The sequence below is a fragment of the Neolamprologus multifasciatus genome, chromosome 12 (assembly GCF_963576455.1).
Source record: "Neolamprologus multifasciatus chromosome 12, fNeoMul1.2, whole genome shotgun sequence".
NCBI classification, from domain to species: Eukaryota; Metazoa; Chordata; class Actinopteri; order Cichliformes; family Cichlidae; genus Neolamprologus; species Neolamprologus multifasciatus.
Genome location: NC_140450.1, coordinates 4,351,044 through 4,376,489, shown reverse-complemented (window position 1 = coordinate 4,376,489; position 25,446 = coordinate 4,351,044). Strand labels below are relative to the sequence as shown.

Sequence of the window (25,446 nt, the reverse complement as noted above, 5' to 3'; positions counted from 1 at the left end):
TAGCCTATTTAAAAGAAAGGAAATGGGATTTCAGGGTGCTGACACGTTGCATCAATAGGCCAAGGGTTTGACAGCAAGGGTAAGCCTTGAGGAAAGGTTAAGCAGTTGGGGTCTGCAGGAAAAGCAAGTTCACATAGTTTTATATGATCATAATGGAATCCTGAGACCAGTAACGATGCTGCAAACTCAAAACTGAGATCATAAAAACACAAGAATAAAATTATACAAACATCGAACACAGCTATTACCCATTAGCAGGAACATTAGAAGTAATTATGTTAAGAAAAGCAACACAGCCAGAGTGACATATGTTCATTTTAAGCCTTCAAGCTTGTGTATCATTCAGGTTGTTGAAGGGAAAAAGACACAATTGTCTCCAAAAGCTTTATACATGCAGATCTTTTGGACACAACAGCTGTGAGGAAAGAGCTCATTTTTGAAACAACACGCTGGTGACCAAATCTGAATGACAAAAGCATATTTAAAATACAACACATTAGGCTAATGATACTTTGATTTCAATAACAATTCAAGATTTTAGAAATGTTCCATTTACAAACTGCAAACAGCGCTAACTTCTCATCACAGGATGTTTGTCTGTTTTGCAAATTAGCGGGTTCATAAATTTGAACCCTTTATGTTTGGAGATGTTTTTAGAATTGGTTCAATTACTTTAGTAACTCCAGCTAAACTGTTCATAGTGCCAATGTTTATAAAAACAGCTTAATGGTTTCACCCGACATCAGTCTAACCATGTGCTTCCAGTAAAACTGGCACAATGTTGAACAAATCCAGGAAGGTGTGTCAGTGAGGGCAAGTTGCTATTAAGATTATATGATTATTAATATTATGAAATGTGATCTTATGAACGGCCACCAAGGCTGAGTCATATTCCCGTAAGCGTGTGGTGCAAGGAGGAGGAAAATTGTAACAAAGCTCAAGAAATAAATAAAACGGAATTCAGGGAACATGAGCAAAGACATGCGGTTAAACTTTATATTAATAAACTACTGGTGACAGCATGACATTAACCAAATAGTTGTCTGCATCACGTCAGTATAACAGCAAAGATTACAGAGCTTTACTGTAACTTAACAGTGAAAGTTTCTTGATGCATTTTCAATCATCCAGGTAAGTAAATCTCCAAAAGTTGATTCTGTTCATCTGTTCGTAGCGTTTTGGGGGAGAAACGTTTCATCACTCATCCAAGTGACTTCTTCAGTCTCAGCTGACTGAGAAATTTCTTACAGTGGAGCCAATCATGTCAAAAAACTGATATACTGTGAATTGTTTTTTCCTTAGATCTTACTTACATACATGTTAAGTGATTTATTTTAACCACCTAGGACCTTACTTCCACATATGTGGACACCACATTTTGGGTCGTCTAGACCAAAATACTGAATTTTGCTCTACATGGGCCTGATATCCACTTATGAGGACATTATATCGAAATTTAAAATGAATGTCCTCACATGTGGATCTCAAAAAAAAAAAAAAAATCTGGTAACTCTTTGTTTTTGCATTCATCAGGTCCCAATCAGCCCAAATATCAAAGAGAAATTAAAAATGCATGCCATGAAAGAGTTTGGGTATTAGGAGGTTAAGGCTCATTATGGTTTAGAGGTCATCAACAGACTCTAGGAACCTGATTTACATAATACATGCAAAATGTAGTTTCATCTAAAAAAAAAAAAAAGAGGTCTTTGGCTCTCAGTTCTCTTTTTGCTCAGCCCGTCGTCTCAGCTCAACACAGAGATTAGGGATGTGATCGCATCATCACCTAGACAACTATGATGTCGGCAGTCTTCCCCGTGATTACAATTGTGTGTACTGAACTATATAAAGAGATGCGTGCCATTTATACTATTTGAATAAAAATCTAATCAACCTCAAAATAATTTGAGATACTCAGTTCCTGATTTTATAAGCTATGAGCCATAAAATATCATATATAAAAGTATCCTGAGTAATGTGTATATGTATATATGAAAGTTTACCCTTTTGAATTAAATAAAAATACATAAATAAATAAAACTTTTTTCCAGATGCAGTGGGATGTCTCCCTACAGCTGTCCTGCTTATGTGGAAATTCATTTAAAAAAATCAGAGATGACCGTTTTCCAGCCTAAAACAGAAGCTGTGGCCTGAGGAAATGTTTGGGAATTTTAACCTTACATCCACAGATTTTTAAAATCGGGCCAGCTTTGCCTCTGGGCTTCAACAAACATTTTTTTCCTTTCGGGCTCACCTGTGGGCATTCGACACGTCCACACTCGGCCCTCTGACAGAGGACCTGACCCCGGCTGCAGGTACAGAACTCACAGCCGGTGCTGTTCCACATGTCTCCATGGTAACGCACTGCGCCCTGGTACTGGCAGCTTCCCTTAGCAGCAGCGCATTCATCACAGCACTGCCCGGCACGCTTCACTTTGGTCTGCCCCTGTTTGGAGGCAGGATAATGTCATTTACAGATGATGAAAGAATGCAAACGGAGCAGCGGGAGAAGACGACGGAAATCCAAGGAGCTTATAAAAATGCTGGTTTTGTGAATCTCTGTTTCAGCAGAGAGAGATAAGCGGAGCGAGGGAAGAGAGAGTATGTGTTTTGCATTATTAAGGGGAAAGACACCAAGCGGAGTGGGCCGCCAGACCGTTCTTCTAACTTTATTTGAAAGTGCACAGAGGTGTGCTTTTCCTGACACTGCAGATGTCACGCTTACTCTGTATCTCAGCTCTGACAGCTACTGTAGTTTTTTTTTTACCCAATCTCACAAACATCAAGCAAAACCATCAACTGCAGGACTTTGAAATGTCAGGAAAAGTGGATGCAAACTGTTCTCGAGTCATATTAAGAAAATACTTCAAAAAAATAAATAAATTACACATTTGTGAACCGTATGATGTGCAATTTTATCAACACGTGATTTACAGAAATGTAGTTTTCCTGACCAACATGGGTTTGCAGGGGGCCTGAGGCCTGTCCCATTGCACGGCCAACACACAGAACCAGACACTTGCATTCACACCTACGCCCTATTTAGAATCAAGTAACCTAACAGGCATGTCTTTGCATTGTGGGAGGAAGCCAGAAGACCTGGACCAATCACATCCAACGATCCCTTGTTAGCAAGGTGACAGTCCTAACCACAGCACCACCGTGCAGCCCTTACTTAAGAAAAACACCTGCAGGTTTACACTGGCTTCCATTACAATGTAGAATAAATGTTTAAATGCTGCAGCTAGTTTATAAATTGCTCAAAGCAAAGATATATTTTTCATGTGCCTAAAGAATTTAAACTCATTTCGGCTTTAGAGCGTTAGTCTGACTTTTTTCAATGGTTTTTTTGTGCATGTGTGTATTTGGTCTTGTGGGTTTTGTATTTTCTTCTTTGACAACATCAACGTCACATCTTCTTTTTTTCCATTTGATACATTTTCCCATGTTGCACTGGTAAAAATACTTCCTGGATCTATTTCTAAGTTGTGTCAAGCATCACCTCTGGCAGAAATGTTCGAGTGAATCGGTTTTTTAACTTTCTGGGTAATCTGGCTGCTAAACTGATAATCTGAAGACTTAGTTATGAAAAGGTTAGCTTAACGTCTGGGGTGGGTTAGGTAAAGTGTCCAGAAAATAAATCTGAGGGCGTCTGAAATCCACGATGTGTTCAGAGACTCTAAAGGTTCAGAGATAGTTAGTGTGTGGCGACTTCTGCATAAAACCGAATGTCAGTGATTGTGCGCGTGCATTTGTGTGCGTGAGACTACTCACCTTGTCGCAGGTTATGGGTGGGCAGGTTTTAGTGTGGCATTTAGATTGACCTCGGTCACACACGCACGTGGTGCAGGTGTTCTTCTGCCACTGCTCACCGTGCTGCCAAGAGACACACAAATACACATTTAGACCATCTCCAAACACACACACACTTTCAGGCTTACACACAGTGAATCACAAGCTGTTTGCAGGAAACTCACAGCTCATTTGAAACCAGTGAGCGCCTTTTCTTTGAGAACAACAATGGGATGTCTCTGCAGTGTGAAAAGCATACAAACACGGAGCCAGCCACTTGATTTCCACATGATTCTCTTTAATTTGAAGACTATAACAGCAGTGAGCTCAAACACTGAATACACAACTTGCACAGGAAGTGTGAAGTATTGAAACAGATAGTTAATGGAGTACTTGAAATATGTATGAAGCATATTATTGAAAGCAAACTGGACTTTTATTGTGTAGGTCACCTTTGTGCAGTCGCTGCCTTTTGGAACATTTTTAATGGATTTTTGTGACAAAGAAATATGGCCTGCTCTGTGGTACAATTATCCAAAAAGCAAGTGCTGCATTTTTTGTTAGTGGACTTTTATTTATTAGCCTGTTACTTCACACTAAATAGAATTTATCGGTGTCTGTGGGTTGCACCAGATACTAGCTTTAATGTTAACACTCAACCCTCTGCCGCAAACATAGCAACCTCTGGCTTCAAAATCCCAGAGGTGTACAGGCACTTGTGTTAAAAAAATATCCTGGTAAAAGCTGAAGTACCGATTAAACTTCTTTATTCAATTAAAAGTGAGAAAGTTCAGGCTCGCTCACTGTTTTTACTCGTTGAGAAATATAGCTGCTGTATTTTTAGCTAGCAAAACACCGCGTGAGAGACTGCACAGAAACAGCTGATGTTTGTTGAGCTGATAGAAACTTGAATTTGAAAATACCTGCAAACTTAAAAAAAAAAAAAAAAAAGCAAGAAAGTTTAAAGGTTACTCTCTTTGTAGCACTAGCTTGACGCTTGTACCGCGAACACAACTTATGAACGGCACCAAAAACGCTTAACTTTGCTTGACGTTTGCAGTCACACAGTGTACACAGTGTGCACAGTGCACCTGCTTTGAAAGCTGTCATGGTGCGTGGCTCTGTGTCTGAGGAGTGTTCGGGATGCCCCGGTGACCACACCCTCAGGTTGGGCCGTCACCATCACACCTGCATCCCATTCCATGCTATTACGAGGAGGAATATTTAACCCTGCATAGACGGTTGCTCCACGCCAGTCAGTTATCACCCCTCAGTGGTTACTGTCCTGCTGCCTGCTTGGCTCTCAGAGTGTACCACCTGACCTCGTCTCTGCCTCCTCGGATTTACCTCCCACGAGTCCCACGGTCCGGCTCTGATTGTTGGCCAGATTGCTCTAGCCCGGTCTTGTTGTGTCTCTCCATTCCCCTGCACACTAACAACCTTTTCCCCTTTTCTGTTGCAGCCTCCCACAGTCCCGATTACGGCTTCCCTGTGTCCTTTGTTTTCCTGGTTTCCTTCAGTTCTCCGATTAGCCTCTCGCCTCTCGTGGTTGTTCCGGGTCACCTTTTGTTGAATAATAAAACTTGTACTTCCTCGCACCGAAGCGTATTGAGTTTGCTTTTGGGCTCCACTTGATTGCGTGAACTGTGGTTCATGACAAAAGTGTAAGGAGTAGAAAGTACAGATATTTGTGTAGAAATGTTGGGAGTAAAAGTTTCCCAGTGCAGAAACAAGTAGGTGACATCACAGTGGCTACGTCTGTGTTTTACATTCAGCATTGAGGTGTGGACGAGTGTTATCCTGCTGGCGGAGGTTGAGGATGTTAGGAGGATGTTACTCTGAGTGTTGTTGGTGCATTTCAGGAGGATGCTGCTAATAAAGTTACACAAGTAAACAGTGAATTTGCATTTATTATTATATTTACAAAATATTACATTTGTTGTGTTGGTCGTATCATTTTATTTTGTTGTATTTATCCGCAACACCTTAAAGGCCGGGCTGTGAAAATATGTCTGACCTTAAACCGGTCCATGGCGCAAAAAAGGTTGGGGACCGCTGCCTTAGAGGAGGGTGTGCTTGAGCTGCAACACTTAGGTGGGCACCACATGAATGCTAAAGTTTCCCACCAGAGCACTGCAATGACATCACTTTAGCTTTTTCCCGGTGCAGTAACGCAATCATTTAAAATCATAGTTCTTTGATCTTCCTTGGTCTGTTGTAACAGGTATTTAAAACAGTGAGCAGCATGTTAAACTGCACTTTTTCTACAATATTGTTATTGTTGTCAATGTTAATCAAAAACGCAAACACACAAAACATACACAGAAAAGGACAAACAGCTCTTATGTCATTTAGTTATTATTATGTTTCTTGGTCAGCTGTATCCTTCACAAACTTCATGCAGTGATCGATGACGGGTTTCAGAAGCATCTATTTAATTTGTACCTTCTTTATAAAGTTCTGACTCCCTTTCAGAGAAAACATTTGCTTGTGCGCTATGTTGTCATGATACCAAAGGAAATGTCGCACAGATGTTCCACGTCTGATGTGTTTAAGATCCTAAACGTATTATCAGTTTAAATTTAAGGTCAAATTCTGTAAATGTCAGATTAAATTCCAACTTCCTTCCTCCTCCACCCTAAACTGCTCAATTAAATATTGATTATAGCCCAGAGGATGCAAATTATTTCATTATTTAAGGCATCAAAACCCTGTGAGGCACACTGTAGAGCTCTTTGAACATAACTTGCATGAAACTCTCTCTCGTATGCATGCGTATTCAGGGCTCGCAAAATTTCAAAATCCCTGGTAGCCCTTTGGGCAGAGACTCTTCAGTTTTTGGTAGCCCAAAATTAATTTAAGTAGCCCGAATAAAAAAAGGGCAATTTTTTGATTGATGTTTTGTTTCTGTTACAATATTATACATTAAAGTATAATATTGTAACGGAAACAAAACATTAATCAAAAAATTGTTGAAACACAAATTACAACATTGTATAAAAATTACAATCATCAACTCAAATACTTGGTTCTAATTGAACAGAAATTTCTATGGACTTGCAAGAACTGTGTAGAACATGAATCAGTCTGTGTCAGATCCTGAATTTGAAATTTCCACTGAAGTCACGGGTAAGAGGCAAGTGGAACCAAGATCGAGGCCATTTGCTTTTTGAAGTTTGCAAAGACTGCTAAATTGTGCCAGTGGTAGTTCACTCTTTGCAACATAGTAGCTGTTCTAAACAGATTTTTCAGGTTTATTTTTAGTATGTTATTTGCAATTGGTGTTTTTTCTGGGAAAGATATTGCAGACTGAGCAATAATGCATTTCTTGCATTTCTCATGGGTTCTAATGGGGGTCTTTCTTAAAATGACTGGTCCCAGTAACAAAGGCGCTTGTCGACTCAGAAATCGAGGGAAAACCAACAACACACCCGACAAAACATTATGTTATTTACACGGGTGCACATAAGTGGTCCGCATGTGCGCATTCGCTGTCAAAATAAAAGACGCGCACCAGATAAGAAGTTGCAACGCGCGTTTGCGTCCATATAAAAGGCTGTTTTTGTCCGCTACAGTGGGATTTTCACGGCACATTCTGCACCACATCTCCGTGCGTTCATTTGTTTGAAGCCAGCTCACCTCCTGCAACCACTTTTCCGTGAATACGAGCTTCTTTTATGGTTCGGACTCCTTCTGACATTTCTTTGGAGGTGGAGGAACATCACAGTAATTGCTTAAAGGAGCTTCTTCGACATCTTTAAGAGTTCTAAACAAATGTCTGTCCTCCTCCAGAAAATCTTATGTATGCAAACAGGCGTTGCAACTTCTTATCTTGTGCGCGTCTTTTATTTTGACAGCAAATGCGCACCTGCGGACCACTTATGTGTAGACCTGGTTATTTAGCTCGTCATATTGCAGCCGCAGAAATTCTTTTGTCCATGAAACCATAAAGCTGCACTTTCTTTTTGCCTTATAGTCTGATTTGTCATAACTTTTCCGTTTTGTGGTAAGCTTTTCTTGGGCTGTCACTTCTTCACCCTGACCTGTCTTATTTGGCTCAGCATTACTAAAATATATATCCTGCTGCTTTTACACACGCACTCACTTAACGCTCAGCGATTCTCTGCGCGATCAACCTCTCACATGTTTAAGCTGCGGGAGATTTCACTTGTCATGTTTGCATAGTAAGCTAACGATTGATAAGACGATGTCAGAGGAATTGGTGCAAATTATCATCACTCACCAATCAGTGCTGTCGCTCTCTATACACAGTTTGCGCGATTGCAAAGTGAAAGCAAAAAACAAGCGCAAATTCTGGCTCACCGATGCCAATGACATAATTACCCAACTACATGAAAGAATGCAAAAGCATTGACGTATATTTTTCCCTTCCTATGATAGCCCGACGGGCAGGGCAGAGACAGGTTTTGGTAGCCCGACTGGAAAAAATCGCTAGCCCCGGGACGTCGGGCTAGCGATTTTGCGAGCCCTGGTATTACGAAGTGTATAATAATGATCTATATCACAGAGGTCCAAACGACTTCACTCTCTTCTGAACAGCCAGGCTGATTAAAGGACGGCACAATAAATACCTTTTCGGATGCATAATGTTAATAAAGTCTTAAATATCTGGAATCATGTGCTGTAGACATGCAGACACACGTATTTACATTTCCTATAACTTCATCCACGTTCACATTTAGAGGATTTCTGCACCAACGATGGAGACTTGTAACAGTCACCACATATCCCATGATTGTGTTACAATTTTGAGGGTAAAAGCAAAAACGATGCCTGTTATAACCCATTATAATGCGTCCTTTGATCCTTTTTGCCTTTGTGAAGTTTAGCTTGTACTACAGAGCAGGTTAAACATACTCAGGACATCTCTTTTGAGTTTAAGTTATCTAATAAAATTGGTTATGACCTTGACAGGCCAACCCAGGGTTTATAGTGTAGATACAAGTTCACGTGACAGTATGGCGAACCGCAACATGGACAGAAATGCAAGCTGAGGAGGCCATAATTCACAAAGTGGATCAAACTATAATATTAAGAACAACACAAGGAGGTAAACACATAAAACAGACTGAAAGAAGTGTGACTGAGAGGAAACACTGAACAGTATGTACAGTATTTTTTTTAAATGCTGTATGAATGTGTTTGAGCTTTATTCTGTACTGGAACACACACGAGTCTATTGGAAAGCTGTCAGTATCACAGCTCTCTATCATTAAGACAGTGGATGAGATGAATGTGAGACGGTTTTAGCTTCTTTCAGCTGCATCACTGATGCTGTTAAAGTGTCTAAGTACATAATGCAAACACAGGATTAGCCAACCAACACATTTTACATAAGGTAAACAAGTAAAAGGCTCGCTGTAGGTGTTTTATAATCATATCGCTGTAGAAATAAAAAGGTTCTTCTATTTAATGTGCTTTTCAATATTTACTGATCTCTCAAAGTGCTTTGAGTACAAGTCACATTTAAACATGTATTGATCAAGTGAATCAAAATAGACCATTACGGCAAGGCTGGGATGGTCCATTTGGTAAAGTAAAACCGTTGGGCATCTTTTTTCGCCTTTAGACAATAATTCTGATGGCAAAAGAACCAAACGGGACAGGCAAAAAAACCCAAAACCATATATTGATCAATTTCTACCACTTCTACAATCTCATATCTGTGGCTAAGAATTATTAATTAACCTAGCATGCATGTCTTTGTACTGTTGGAAGCTGGAGTACTGGACGAAACCCACACATGCCACGCAGAAAGGCCCCCAGCTGGGGTTTGAACCAGGAGCCTGATTGCTGTGAGCACCAACACCTCTAACCATGCCACCACTGTGCTGCCCTCTCCCTTATAAATAAAGTGTAGAAATGAAAAATGTGAGAATTAGAAATTCTCCCAAAGCTCTGTTAATTTTTTCTTTTGTTGTTGTTATGTATACTACATGTGTTTTACACACACACACATATACAATAATATGTGTGTGTGCAACAGATGTGGAGGCACTCATGTATGGACTGTATAGCTACTCAGTTAGGTAATCGACACCAGAGGCAAAGCATCACAATTCCTTCTCTTATCCGTCAAGATGACGCCAACATGAATGAGAGAGTGTGTGTGTGTGTGTGTGTGTGTGTGTTTGTGTGTGTGTGTGTGTGTGTGTGTGTGTGTTAGAAAACGCAAACACACATTAGATAGAATGGGACATTCTGTGATCAAAAGAGAAAGTTGGCAGTGAGCGAGATGGGAGCATGTGCACTGCAAACACAGCAGGAGAGGAGAAGGAGGAGGAGGAGGAGAGAGGAAGGCTCAGACTTTTCATGTCAATAGAGACATTCACATATTCACTGCATGCATCATATTCTCACTATCATCACAGATATTCTAATCAATGTTTCAGGTTTCAAATGTAGATTTATGAGCCGTTATCAGCTGCCTCCAACACACAGAGGCTTTGTAAACCACAGGATTCACACAAATCTGCACAATAACAGGTGCGTACACAGTACAAGCACAGTTCAAACACCCACAGGCTGCCTACCTGGTACTGTTTTCCAGCTGACAGACAAGGGTTGGACACACACTGGGGACAGCACTCTCCTGGCTGGATCACCAAGTTCTCATGCTGAGGAAACATTGCACACACACAAGCACAAACCCTCTCAGATTAGCAGTTATTTCACTGTATTTCACACAACAAAGGGCATATAAGCTTTGACAGTACTGTTAGCCCACCTGACATTTTAGCAAATACAATTACCAAGAGGTTGATAAGATGAATATCATCCTTAGCACAAAGCCAAACCACCTTGCAACAACTTCAAACCTTTCTTACTTGCATGCATTTCTTTTTTTAACACATGAATATTTATTTAACTTGTGAAGGAATAAAAAAAAGCACTAAAATAGAAAACGAGGTGTCTATAACCCAAGAGGCATACTGGAATTTAAAACAGGCTCATCTATCTTTAGCATTTCAATATAATTTGTTTCTTTTCTAAGAATAGCTGAAATAAATATTCCATTTTGTTGTGTATTTCGGGGAGTTTTCTGTGAGCGGTGGCAGAGTGGAGCAGGTGACTGATGCAGCGTTTGCAGGCCTGGTCTGTTGTGGTGAGAGTACAGGTGAAGGTGTCAGTGTTCCTCTCCTCAGCCATGACCACGAGCTGTTAGTCACCGAGAGTAAAAATACGACAGATGCAGCGAAAACGAGTCTTGAGTGTCTGCGCTTCGCTTTAGACTAGAAAGGTGGTGAGCTGAGGGATTTGGGAGGTAACGGAGGAAATCTGACTAGGATGGATCCTAGACACCTCCTTCCAAATCCTTCTTTTAATGCCAGTAGGTTTAGTGAATTAAAAACAGTGACTGCCCACATGAAAATTAAAGATCAAAACCTTTACCGGTTTGCAGGCCACTTGCTGACACTCTGCTACTGAACACTGGACTTCTCCATTGCTGCAGACACATCTGGAACAGAGGCTGGGCTTCCACTCCTCTCCATCCCTGTAAACGATCCCCTGCCAAGAGCAAGACTCTAACAAACAGACACACACACACAGATAAAAACTAAACGAGTAAATAGTGTCAGGTAATGAGCTGACAGTTCAGGCATTGTTTGCATGCACACAGAGTGATTTAGAGTCAGGAGAGAAGAAAGAAAGTAGTAGCGAATTAGCTGCTAACCACTGGGATGCATCATAGCACTTCAAAGACGTCATTACAGTCTCGATTAACCTTTCAGCTCCAATCTGGCTGCTCTGTGCACTCTATAAACTCTGGGTTTGTCACAACACATCTGGTCTGATCCAAGTATATGAGCGATACGTAAAAAGAGTTCATCTCTAGTAATCTACTGCATGTCTGACATACACCAATCTGATATTTATGATTGGGTATCGGTCCAATCCTCAATCAAAAGCAGAATCGGGCATAGGTAAAAATGGGCTGATCTACAGATACAGAAAGTTATACTCCTGGATGTATCTGTTTGTGCCTTTAGGTCAAGCCTGATGTTGCCTTACATATTAAAGAACTACTCCCAGTCTATTCCTCAGGGTGAGGAATGCAGCTTCTTTATTTAGCACTGATAGCACTGCTCAGTACTTGGTATGGCCAACAGTTATATCCAGTAATTAAAACATCATTCAATCAGCTGTAAGAAAGGCATTTAAACCCACACCTGACTAAGAACTGCTTTGCATTTTTATTGCTGTTTCATGTGGATGGATACATCTTTAGCATTTAAGCCTTTGGACATTGGGATTAATTAATCATGCCTTCCTGAAGCTAATACAGCGGGAAGAATATTTTAATAACTTCTAACCTTTAAGTTTTGGAAAATAATGCAGTCACACAAATCACTGCTGGTATAAAGTTTTCAGAAAGAAGTCTGAGTCTGGAGCGGCTCGTCAAAAAAGTGTCAGGGCCCGGTCAGACTAAGGAGTACTGATGAAACTTTTGGGTTTTGAAATTAGTAGAAGATAATGCAGCCTGTGTGCACTGTTTTGAGAATGAGTGTCATGGTCCTGGGTCGGTGACCCAGCGCTTTTAGTTTATTATCATTTTCTAGTTTATTATGATGATGATTATTATTGTTTGAGTTCTGTGTGTTATATTCGGTCTGCCTTTGAGTCTGCGTCTGTGTCTCTGTCTGTCTATCGTGTCACCCTGCCTGTTTGGAAAGCTGTCTGTTTAGTTCTGTGTCTTGTTTGGTTCCTCGTGTCTGAGTTTCCTGTTTTATTGTGAAGGTCTCTGTCTGATGTGAGTATGTTCAGTTTACATTTCCCCTGTCCCGTCAGCCCTGATTCCTCCCAGCTGTGTTGCCCTCCTGTGTGCCATTTCCTGATTACCTGGTGTGTGTATTTATAGTTGGTGTCTGCCTGTGCTTCTCGTCGCGTCGTCTGTATTCATTCCCTAGGTTTCTCTACGTCTCTCTGTTCTGCCGTCCTCATCTGCTATCTCCGAGTTTCTCCCGCTGACCTTATGTTCCAGGTTTGTTTGTTAGTTTCACCCAGTTTAGGTTTATGTTCTGTCCTGCCCTCACTTCTGTTATTTGCACTGTAAATAAAACCCACTTGCACCTCCACCATTGTCTGCCATTGGATCCTCCTTTCTCACCCTCCACACGACTGCCGCCCCAGCCGTGACAATGAGGTGTTTTCTCTTTACTTAGTGGTTTTTATTCAAAGTCATTAGTTAAGCTGCTGCTGGCGGACGCCTGAGGTCTCTCTCAGGCTACGACCACACTAATGCGTTTTCACTTTCAAACAAAAACGATGCGTTTTCTCTCCCGTCCACACTGAGATGCCGTTTTTCCCCAAGGAAAAATGCAGCGTTTTGAAAGCGCTCTTGAAAACGGAGCTGTCCCGTCGCAGTGTGGACACTCGAAAATGCAGACTTTCGTAAACGATGACGCATGTTGGTCATATGATGCAGTTATGTGACGACTTAAACCAAGAATTCGGTGCTTTGTCTTGCCATTTTGCCGCCACGTTTCAAAGAGCCGGAATGTAAATAAACGAGGGAAATGACGCAGGTCGAGTGGTCTTGCATTTCACGCATGCGCGGAACTGCAACGTCAGCGTTTTCGGATGTTTTAGTGTGGACGTGGAGCGTTTTTAGACGAAGACGTCGTTTTCAAATCCATCCGGGCTAGTGTGGACGTAACCTCAGTCGAGGCGAGGCAAAGCATCACTGTCAAGGGTTTGTTCCTGTGTGGACAACATTTACCTGCAGTTCTCACCTAAATGCATTCGGTCAGCAGATTCCTATCTTCTACTTTTTCAAGTCTTAACTTAGTTTTGGAAACAGATACTGCAAAAGGAAACGACACTTTATAGATTTAATGAAGCTTTGGTATCTGAAGAGCTACGGCAACATTCACCTTTGGTGCAAATGTTGAGAGACATTTTAGACAATAAAGACAGAGGCTGATTCACATGAGTCATTTGTTCACTGGAATATAATTTCCATGTTTTAGCAGAAGAGCACGCAGCAAGATAAACAGCTGTCAATTATTAAATTGCAGACAATTAAGTAGAAAGCTGTGTCTTTGCGTATGTGTCGTGTTTCCTGTTTTACTTTGATAGTCCGTGTCCCATGTCAGTGTAGCCTGCTTTGCTTCCTGTGTCTCGTTATGTCAGATTAGCTGTGCTTCCCTGCTGTTTCCCATTCCCTCGTTACGCCCTGGCGTTTTTAAGCCCTGTGTTTTTCTCTGGTAGTTGTCGCATTGCACCCTCACTATGCTGTGTTTCTTCCCTCTGTGTGCCAAGTAATTCCTAGTTCCTGGTTTATTTTCTAGTGTTCGGGTTTTTGTTTTGTATTCGTAGTAGTAATTTCCAGCAATAAATTTCCCGCTTTCAGATAAATTTCCCATGTGTGAGTCCTGCCACAGAGCAAACCATGACACAAAGAATGTGACGCATCTGCAAAGTCTTTCTTTTTCATTTACTCCTAAAAACTAACAAAAAGAAATCATATCCATAGTCACCACCACACAGTTTTGCTTTGTTTGCATATATCGTATTCATCCTACCCATTTGTAGATGTCCTTTCAAAGATCTAAAGATCAATTATTGTCTAAATTAATTAACCCTTTAAAACCGATCAGAGCGGACACGCTCTGTTTTGCATAACTATTTTTAAATCCCGGTAGCTCTGCAACCACGTGAGCTAGCGCAATAATTTTTTTTGCATATGAAACCGGAGGAGTTGTACTTACATCTTCTGCCATCAGCTTGTCCTCGGTTACAGTTTCCTTCCACATATAGCTTTGCAAAAACTGCATAAAAAGCGCTTGCAGCAACAAAAACATAAAATTCCAGAAACACGCTCAAATCAGCTGTTCATAACACTTCCTACGTCCATCAGCACGAACTATTGCATGTCCGCCATGACCTGCCCGAAACCGGAAGTGACGTCATTTTTGCGGAAATGTAGTTTTTTTTACCATCAAGACCTCATGAGCTTATTCTGGTGTTTTTAAAAGTTATGTTGACTTCATGACTTTCTGTGTCATTTCTGGGATGCTTAGGACTCATATTGCACTGCTGGAAATAGTTTATTTTGATGCATATGCTGCTTTTTTGCAAATTTGCATTATAATATTTATTTTCGTTTTTCCTGCAGTGTATAAAAATTGGTGTATTTCAAAAATAAAACTATGAAGACACTCAAAATAAATTTCCTGTGGTGGGAAACTATTTTGTGCAACTTTTTTGTATTTACAGTTTTGAGGGATAAGCCTCTTAAATTTCTCTAACTAGAAATATATGTTAAAAAAACAAAAACGATTTTCAATTTTTTTGTAGTTTATTGCATTTTTTTGCAATTTATGTAATTATTATGCACTTAATGCATACATATTATTAAAATTTAGGCTATAGTGGTTGTATTGATGTATAGCAATTTGAAATGCTCCCAAAAATGGGACTACAGCATGTAAAAGTATAATATAAGCTCTGGCGGACTTGGTTCTATGGTAGGTCTTAAAGGGTTAAAAGAAGCAAACAATTTCCATGAGATGCAACATATTTTTCATGTATCTACACAGAGTTATGATCATTTAAAAGAAATCTGCGTGGAAAAAAAGCGGTACCAACAATCTACAAAATATGCTTTGTGTTAGCCCTAATTTAGCCCTCACCTCCACTGCTGCCACACTTGGGGCAACACTCCCCAGCTGGGGTGAACAGGCTTTGATCCCCGGGACAGGTGAGATGCGGGCAGGGTCGAGTGCTGCAGGATACGCTCCCTCCGGAGCAAGTACACACTGAGCAAGACGAGGGACTCCACTGACTGTCATGCTGTGGAAATCAAAGAAACCAAGTGACAGTTACACAGAGAAATACAACGAGGTGCAAAGAAAAAGAGGAAACAGCAGAGACAGTGGCAAGAGGAAAGCTGTTTTCTTTCTGTAAACGTGACGACTTTGTAAGGCTAAGCCTGAGTGACAGAGAGAAGAGTCGCAGACGGGCAGAAGATCTTCAGAACAAAGAGAGACCATGAGAAGAAGCGATAAGGAGCAAAAACCTGATTAAAATATAAGAGGGTGTACGCGAATGTAGATATGGAGGCACGCTGTGAAAAGGCATTGCCTTAACATTTGAACGCTGACATGCATATATCTAATTCAAGTTTGTACAAAACTAAGTTGACGACAGCTTTTCGACTGATAGCGAAACTGCAGTGCTGTAAGCCTGTTGGTGATTTTCCCAGGCTTTTCTTCACACATGTATGAAAACGTTATCACTTCAGGCGAGTGTATGTTCATGTAAACCATGAAGATGTTTCTTTTCTGTGACTGACAGAACAGGATAGATTAAACAGTCAGTCTGAGGTATTACAGAGACTTCGATATCCATCTGTTATACATCCATTTGTGGATACCGTGGAAGACCAGAGCAGTTCTTTCACTCTAAATGAGAAATCAGCAGGTCCGTCATGCCTGCAGTCATAATGATAGAAGTTAAGATCTGATTTCTCTCATTTTCGGAGGTGTCAGGCTGAGAAACCTGCATGAAATCCTTCTTAAACCTTTGTAAAACACCTAATTAGTCTTAGGTTTAATGAAGCATTTATCCAAATTCGTTTTCACCCCAGGAAGAAGTCTGTGGCAAACAATTAAGAACTTTATAGTTTCACCAGCCAGGATATTTTTCCCTTATTTTCAATACTGAGGGAAAAATCTGCCAGTGATATGCTGAATTAAAATTCTGTATTATAGCTCCTGCAGAGCGACAGTTCAAACTCAGAGTAGTCTCCAAAGAATGCTGTTATATGAGTATCATCCTCCTGTGTGACCTTGTATTTCTGTAAAAAAGGAAGAAGTCAACAGTTCCAGACTGTGTCTCCTGGAAAAGCAGCGGCAGCAATGCAATGTTATTCTTTGCCCTTCAAAGAAGATGCAGCAAAACTCTTAAAATGCTATTACTCCTCTCCAAAACTCATCTCTCCTCTCGCTGTTCAGATCCATGTCAAGTGCTACTTCACCAGGCAACCAATGCCAACAAACTCTTTAAAATCATTGCCAAGAAAGACCTGTTTCTCTTCAGGCCGTTTACTATCCAAAATGTCAGCCAACGTCATTAAACTAGAGGACACTTGATGGAAAATGAAACAGCCAGAGATGCTTTTGTCAGGCGGGAGAACACTAGCATTAGGTTTTTTTTCAGAGAAGGAAACAGCAGGTTCCAAAAGAAAAAAACAACTTTAATGAACTAATAAAAAATGAAATAAAACTGAAGTTGTTGCTGCGCTTGTTTCCAAACAGTCAGACACTTGGAGGCATGTCTAAATAACCGAGTCAGGCTGACCTGTCAGCTTTGTGAAAACACAGGATTAGACTGGCTAAGTTCTTATTGCTCATAAGTGATGTCAGAGACAATAGAAGCGAGAGTCACTGAGAATAAAAGTCTTTATAATAGGTTTAAAATCTTATTTTGGGGCAAATGCAAAATATTTTAAAACATTTTTATTAGATTTGACTGGCGATTCAATGCAAGTCCTTCAAATAACTACAGCATGTCGACACGAGTCTACAAACTCTACCAGTGCATGAGCTGAATGACTTGACTGGTTTGTTCATGCAGAACATTTTTTACTCTTTGAGTAACTTTTATAATATTTTATATATATGCTATATATAGCATTTGTATTCTATTTTTTTCTTATTGTATATTTTATTCTATTTTATTCTACTGTATATAGTATTTTATTGTATTCTATTCTGTACAGTTGTGTACTGTATTTATTCGTATTGTATTCTAATTTTTGCTTCATAACTTTTGCACTGTCCACTTCCTGCTGTGACAAAACAAATTTCCCACGTGTGGGACTAATAAAGGTTATCTTATTTTTTTTAAGAAAAGGGTGGGATACAAGAGAAAGCACACATCTATAAATGATTACTGGGCATGTGTCATGGTTCAGGGTCGTTGATGATTGCTTCATGTGTTCTTCTTTTGTCTCATTAATTTTTTCCCTGGTTGTTAAAAGGGAGTTTTTCCTTCCCACTGTCGCCAAAGTGCTTGCTCATAGGGGGTCATATGATTGTTGGGCTTTTCTCTGTATCTATGAAGCGCCTTGAGGCGACATTTGTTGTGATTTGGCGCTATATAAATAAAATTGAATTGAATTGAATTGAATTGCCTTTGCGTTTAATTCCTCCCTCGGTGTATTAAGTTGATTCATGTGTTTTCCCCATGTAGTTATCTCACATCTTACTTTATTTCTTGATTTAGTGTTCCTTGTGCTTTTTTGTTAGTTTTGTTTCCCTTGTCTCGTTGTCTGGGATTTAGTTCAGCTGTGTCTTGTTCTCCCCAGGTGGTCTCCATTTCCCTGATTGCCGTTCTGTGTGTGTATATAGTTGATGTTTCCCTTTATTCTTCGGCTACGTCCACACGTACCCGGGTATTTTTGAAAACGGGGATTTTTCTATGCGTTTGCACCTTTCGTCCACACGTAAACGGCGTTTTCGGTCACTGAAAACGTAGATTTTTAAAAACTCCGGCCAGGGTGGATATTTTCTAAAACTCAGTTTTTGCATTTACGTGTGGACGAGAATAACAGAGAAAACACAGCGTCAAAGATGTGCGCCTTTTTTGACGTCACACTGTGCGCCACGTTATTGTTTCGGTGAAATGAATTTCTACAATACTGTTACTGTTAATTGTCTCTGCAGTGTTTAAATACTTACATATACACACACAGTTACTGTCCCTCCACACATACGACTCAGTTCTGCTTCTATGCCCCATCTTTGTTTACTTTTTCCCACCGAGGCTTCTAGACTTCTGATTGGCCAACATTTCTACACGGTTGGGAATATATCGCCACTTGCTGCTTTGGCATGTTCCTAGCAGCGTTTTCCTTCATTTCTGCGTTTACATGTGGACGGGATTATTTTTTAAAACGAAAACTCTCAGTTTTCAAAAATACCCGTGTACGTGTGGACGTAGCCTTTCTCACAGGGTCTGCTCCCCTTGCTTTGCTGTTCTAGTGTTTTAAAATTTTAGCTTTTGCCTTTTCGTATTGTTGTCATCAGCCTAAATAAATGGCTCGCTTTCAGTTCAATCCTACTCTACGTTCCACACGACCGTGAAACAATGACATTCCAAGAAATAATGCACTGCTTTTACAGACTTCATTTTCCTAATTTTAGGTTTTCCACACAGCTTTAGAGCCTGGCTGCAGGTCGCGGTCAACCTGTCGGTTCATCCCAAATGAAAGTTGATGAGGTGAATCGTCTGTGCAAACCGATTGTCACTTTCCTTTGTGAACCTGAGTTTGTGCCATGTTGAAGCAGGAAAAGGGATGATTTAGGAAAAGGAAGAGAATGATTTAATAAACTTCTGGCAAACTGATCTATAACTGCTGCATCCTGGTGTAAACATTTCAACCCTGAATATTTTGTATGGTGAAAGAGAAGCAGCCATTTTTATAATCACTTACTCCATAAGTGACTCCTTCGTACTGGCAGGAGCCCTGGGATGAGGAGGCGCACTCTGGACAGCACTTGTTGGTGGGGATCCTCAAATGCTCGCCCTTTTTAAAAGACACAAACATGAATAGACTGACAGCAGGAGAAAACACACTCAGAAACTCAATCAGAAAGAGGAAATGAGTTAACCAGCATGGATACATCACATTTCAAATACGCAGCCTCTCAATTTCCATGAAGATCAACTGACATGCAACACATCAGTGCACAGAATAATGAGTCAATGAAGACTATCAGGAGCACACAGCATGTGGAATAGAGGTAGTAAAACATATGCAACACGGAGTCTTCTAACTGCGCTGCCCATTCACACTAATTGAGGCCGGCTGTGCAGCAGGAAGAGATCGTGAAAGCGGCGAGAGCCGGACGCAGAGCCTGTTAGAGGTTTAGGTGATGTTTATAGAAGTGATAGAAAAGAAAAAGGAGGAGGTGAGTACAATTTGTGAAAGGGAAGAAAAAAGATCCCCCAGAGCTTTCAGAGTGTGTTTTTCCAAATGAAAAATGGTGGGGGGAAAAAATCAAATAGAGCTTCACTAAAGCAGCATGAAAGACAAAATTACATACAAAGACCCGGAAAAATGACAAATCAGTGTAGAAATAACAAGTGGGCGAAACAAATAGATGGAAATTGAGCTGTGCAGCAGGTAATAGTTCTCCCCAAATAAAGAAAAAGACAGAGTTCATATCTTAGCTGAAGCTCGCCATTAATCATCCAGCAGCACACAACATTTAAAAGTAGAAACAAGCCCCCGAAGTGAATTTTAACAGCGTCTTCAAACGTCATCTGTCACAATGGCTGAATTGTGCAAATAAGATAAACATTATGAGATGAAGCTCCTGGATGTTTTCATATATCTGGATTCTTGCTTCGGTGTCTCCTCTCCCGAACTTTTCATCTTTTTTTGTTTGGTTTCAGTCCCCCGAGTCCCCCCGAGATTTTCTGTCGACTGCTTAAAATTTAATCACCATAACTGAATTTGATCCAATTTGAGTTTTATTGGTGCAAACAAGCAGACGGTTTAGAATTAAACAGAACAAGAGTTCATTTGTCACCAGAGTGATGCTTTTTAAGTTAAGGCAATTACAGCACGTAGGCTTCTCTAAAACACTGAAGAGCAAATCCCTGCATGACTATAAGATAAATGGCTCTGCACACACGCTGTCATTTCTTTAGGAATAGTATCAAGATTATTTTGTATTAATGGAAGTTTTTCCAGTTAATTATTTACACAGAATTAGTCTATTTGCTGGGAAAATGCCACTTTCCCAACAACAATTTGAAAGATTTGCCAATTCACTGAAGAGGACATTGTATGCTGTGACCGATGCGTGCATCTGCTGAGGCGTTTTAGAGCAGGTTCAGTAACATTTGGGAAGCCTTCATCATTTAGGCCACTGTATTTTAAGACCTAGTGCACTCTATAAACATGAAGTCAGACTTTAACCAGCATTTTAACCAGCACCACCTTGGATTTCGAGCATAATTCGAGTTTCCTGCCTGTGTTTCAAAGTCTCTACTGTGCAGCTCCATCTGTCTCATGAACCGTGGGCACATTGGAGGCCGGCGGTAACGAAAGCAGCACTTCAGTCTTGAGCTCTTCACACGTCTTTGCTCTGAGTCGACAAACTGCAGCTGAACTGTGAGCTCCTCTCAATGTGATTAATTCAGCAGTGATGCTACCAACCAGCTTCAAAAAGTCAGCCGAGTCCCGTATCTCACAGGAAGATCATGTGGCCATGGGAGCAACAGACAGGCGTGTCACTCTTTGGCAGCAGTGCTCAAGATGAGAGGCGAGCTCATTAATTAGTGTTGCAGGTTTGGGCAACGCAGGCTTTTGTCATCCTCTTATAAGCACAATAATCATAAATACAAATGAAATACACACGTGCACGTCAACCTCACAATCGCTCGCTGTAGCACTGAGATGCTGCGATAATAAATTGTCTGCTATCCAGGCATCTCGAGGCGTTTTAAGAGACACATTCAGAATGTATGAAACTCATTTTTCTGTTTCCTGAATGCTGTGGCCGTCCTATTAATCGTCTTTATAAGCTCCTGTATCCGTTAACAAACTTACATATCTAAAAATGCCTTCATACTATACGATAAAGTAAAATACCATAAAACAAAAAAAATGCCACGATGTTTTCTTGGTTATCTTTCAATTGTGCAAAAGTACATCTGTCTAAACGACTGATGTCATGCTCTCTGAGTCAGGCACCCTTGGAGTTTCTATTCGGAGGTTGTTTATTGTCCTCGTTTTTGTCAAATTAATTATGTTCAGGTTCATGTGAAGCACAAAAAGCTTCACATGTTCCCAGTCGCGTTTGTCTCCATGCAGTCAGACGCTCATATTTCCACATGCTGTGTCGCCTCCTCGTTACCCGCTGTGCCAGTGAGAAAACTAAGAAATATCTCAATCTCAGCACTACTAAGATCAAAAACCTGATACAGCTGATGTCTGCTTTCAATTCTAGCATTTTGTTATAAAAGGGTCAGAATGATTGCATTAATAAATGGAAAACATTTCCTCTCGCTGTTATCTGAGTCATAAAAGGTGAACAAAATGTTTTTTAAAAACTATTACTGCTCCCAATGGTAAAAACTGTTAATAGTTTTAGAAAGATTTAGAATGAAAACATGAATAATTTCCAGATTATAGACTGAGAAGAACATATTCTGGGTTTTTTTCTTCTTTGCAATTTCACAGACAGGCTCTCAAACGTTTTCTGACCTCCTTTGGGAGCTAAAAAACGTTCATGCCCCACACTTTCTATTAGTCATTAACATTTTAAAAAAGGTTTCAAATCAAAATTTATTCAACAAAAGGTCCTGTAGTAGCATCAGCAAACTCGTGTTATTTTACCTGAAAATTATTATTTTTTTCCACACGATTTGATAACAGCGGCTTAAAAGGGATAAAAGCCACAGTGTCATCATCTGCCGTCAGTTCACGCTACACAATATGCGGCTTTAAAAGACAGTGAGAGGACTTCTTTGCAGATCGAGGAAAGCTGATTAACCCACAGTGTCGAACGTTGCGGGCATTTAGTTATGCGTTTTAGGAAGGTCAAAGTGGGAGGGGGGGGGGGGTTAAGCTTGCAGATAATGGCTTTGGATTTCAAAAGAAAGCCTCATAATCGGAGACTGTCAGATGATAAAATCTCTGAAGCTTTTTTTTTTGTTTAATCAGTGTAGGTGAGAGGAAGTCACATTACAAGAGGTTTTTAAATGGAGAGGGAGCACACAGCTCGCTGAGCATGATGACTAATTTTTAATTAACACTGGATTGCCAGGCAGCAGACTGGAATTCATTAGACATCGATTGTTGCCTTAGCTCAGAGTTGGGATTGAATTTGATGGCGTCACTGCAGGCTTGATGTTTAGATCACATCTGAGAAGAAGCACGGGAGAAAACATTTTTGACAATGTGTTCGTGTGAATTAAAATGGGCCCAAAGAAAAGGTGCTGGAACGAACGCTCACTGAACATTCGTCATTGTGCCAAATTAAATGGTGCAATTGCCAGACTCGGCTGCACAATAGTCTGCCAGCTCATGAATTCTTGTTGTAAGGGCAACGCACAAAGGGAAGTGATTTAACAGGTCCTTGAAAGTGGATTTGTGCTTGTAAAGAAGGAGATGAAAGGAAATAAAAATATCACAAAGCAAATGTGAATCTCCTGAACTTCCAAGGCCACGGATTTAAATCGCTATCAAGAAATAATTCTGTTTGTGATCATTTGGAAATGCAAAATGTTGGTAAATGGTAAATGGCCTGTATTTATATAGCGCTTTTCTAGTCCCTAAGGACCCCAAAGCGCTTTACAGAACCAGTCATCCACCCATCCACACACTGGTGATGGCAGCTACATTGTAGCCACAGCCACCCTGGGGCGCACTGACAGAGGCGAAATCTTCACTTGTTGTGTAAGACTCTGCAATACTGAGAGCCTTTTCACAGCACATAAATGTGGCCATGCACTGTGCACTGCTATATAATATTATAAACGAGGAGGAAAACACAGTCTGACTATTTTCATATTACTGTCTATTTTCAGTCCCGTCACATTAAGACCCACAGACGGCTCTTTTTAACTTTCTGGATGTTTCTCCTGATCTTTTTATACTGCTCGTCTACCTAGTTTGTGTCTGCTTGATGAATTGCATTCCAGCACAGGGTGCTTTATATCTCAAAGGCCACGCACACAGGAAAAGACCAGCATTGACCCGGCAACTATGTAGATGAAATTCAGCAGCTTGTAGAGATGACAGCTGAAATAACGTTTGTCAATATGTGGATGGGCAATGACCAATCCTAACTTTAAGACAAGGTTAGGGCTTAATATGAATTTCAATTGGAGGGATGCTGCTTTCGTACCTAAAAAAAAGGGTAACCAACGTAGTTTAATGGCTCGAAGACTGATTTGTGCCGCATTTGGGAGATTTATGAACAGGTTGAAACAGTAACAATTGTGTGGTCTCTCTTTAAGACAACTTAAGTTAATGTTTAATGATGTCACAAGTATGTGCCACTGCTCTCTGTAGAGTGTGGGAGAAACATGCTTGCACATGGACGTATGGACTGAGACGAACCTCATTTCTTCACCTCCCTAACTCAAAGTAACATTAGCGGTTGTATGAACACTGCTCGCTTCATGTATGATAAGACAGCAGCCGAATTCCCAGTACCAGTGTCACTGTAAGTTTTTAACTGTCATGCTAAGTGTTTCTGTTGCCGCTGAATACAACCCATGTTGTATTCAGGTCATTGAATTTCTGTTTACTTCTGTTTATGCACCAAAACTACTTTGTTAGAAGTTTAAAAAACCCTCAAGTATGACTGCCGTGGGGTCCTCATCATTTATCCTTTACTGAAGTCTCACTGCACCACGGCACTAACACCTGTTTGTATCTCTGAGATTTTAAAGAAATGTCAATGTTTGATGTCTTCTTAGTCCTCGGTCATGCGAACTAGCAACTTCACAATTTTAAAGTTAGCATAGATTTTAAGCTGAATAAATGAGCTAGCATTGGATACTTGCACAAATTAAAGATTTCAAACCAATATAATAATGTTAATAACGTTTGCTTATTTCTGCTAACAGTCCGAGTCAGACTGCAGTTGTTTGAACACAGTTAGTCTCCCAACGGGCGATCCTACAATCGCCTTGTTATAAAGAGTGATCCTCTAGAGGTTGTGGGTGTTGCAAGCTCAACCTTTGACCAAGCAGCTATTTGCTACAACCACTTCCGATTGTCTCTGACTTTGGAAAATTCAATGCAATCACCCGAAAAGACCCAATTTTTCATAGCTTCAGGGAAGTTGTTGTCTTATTTTCGCTCTAATATAAATGAGCCATAACCCAAAAACCAGAAGCAAAAGCTGCCATGTAACAAACAACATTAGATAACATCACTAGGTGAACTGATTGATTGCTCACCTGGACATAATAATTACAGGGGACAAAAAGAAAAAGTGCATATTTGTCAAATGTAAAATATCTTACCCTCTGCAGGTCACAGTGGGGGTTGGGACAGTGGGTGGGCTCACAGATGGCCACATCACCATAGCAGGTACACTCCTGACAGGACTGCGGCCTCCATGACGTGTTGTTCTGAGACAAAGATTGAAGCAGCATTAAAAATGGCTGAGGTCACGCTTGGTTTATCGCAGCAGGAAAACAACATTACTCTTTTAATCGTCGCCATATTTAAACACACCAACAAGTCATTTGACGCTGACAGCTGGGGCAGAAGACTGCAAACACACAGGCCTCTTTGTACATAATAATCTAAGAGAAAATGTTTGCTTGGCTCACTCACTTGGAAATTTCCAGGTCTGGGATTGAAAGAAAATAGAATAATAATAATAATTAAACTATCCTAAGTAGGGCTGCCACAAACGATTATTTTGATAGTCGACTAATCAGATCATCATCCATTGGATGTAAAACGTACAGCTTATTGCACCAGCAGCATCTGCTCTTATATAACTATCATTAGCTTACAGCTTTAAGTGTTTAAGGTATGTGCTAACTAAAAATAAAGACAAGATGAGAGTTTATTAAATTTTAATGACATTTGCAGATTGTTTCGATGGAGTTTAATCTGCTTGACGTTTATTCAGCTGTGTAAAAACTATA

At 40.4% G+C, this 25,446-nt stretch overlaps 1 protein-coding gene across 6 annotated transcripts in view; it reads right to left on the bottom strand.

Moving 5' to 3' along the window:
* The window catches only part of fras1 (Fraser extracellular matrix complex subunit 1), a 352,607-nt gene that overhangs the window by 222,282 nt on the left and 104,879 nt on the right, over positions 1 to 25,446 (bottom strand). For all 6 annotated transcript variants that reach the window (XM_085180995.1, XM_085180996.1, XM_085180998.1 and 3 more), the window contains 7 exons: positions 24,811 to 24,918; positions 19,253 to 19,345; positions 15,447 to 15,606; positions 11,203 to 11,336; positions 10,344 to 10,427; positions 3,772 to 3,873; positions 2,252 to 2,443 (listed from right to left, as the gene is read on the bottom strand). In XM_085180995.1, the coding sequence (XP_085037121.1) occupies positions 2,252 to 2,443; positions 3,772 to 3,873; positions 10,344 to 10,427; positions 11,203 to 11,336; positions 15,447 to 15,606; positions 19,253 to 19,345; positions 24,811 to 24,918 (873 nt within the window). The remainder of the gene's footprint in view (positions 1 to 2,251; positions 2,444 to 3,771; positions 3,874 to 10,343; positions 10,428 to 11,202; positions 11,337 to 15,446; positions 15,607 to 19,252; positions 19,346 to 24,810; positions 24,919 to 25,446) is intronic.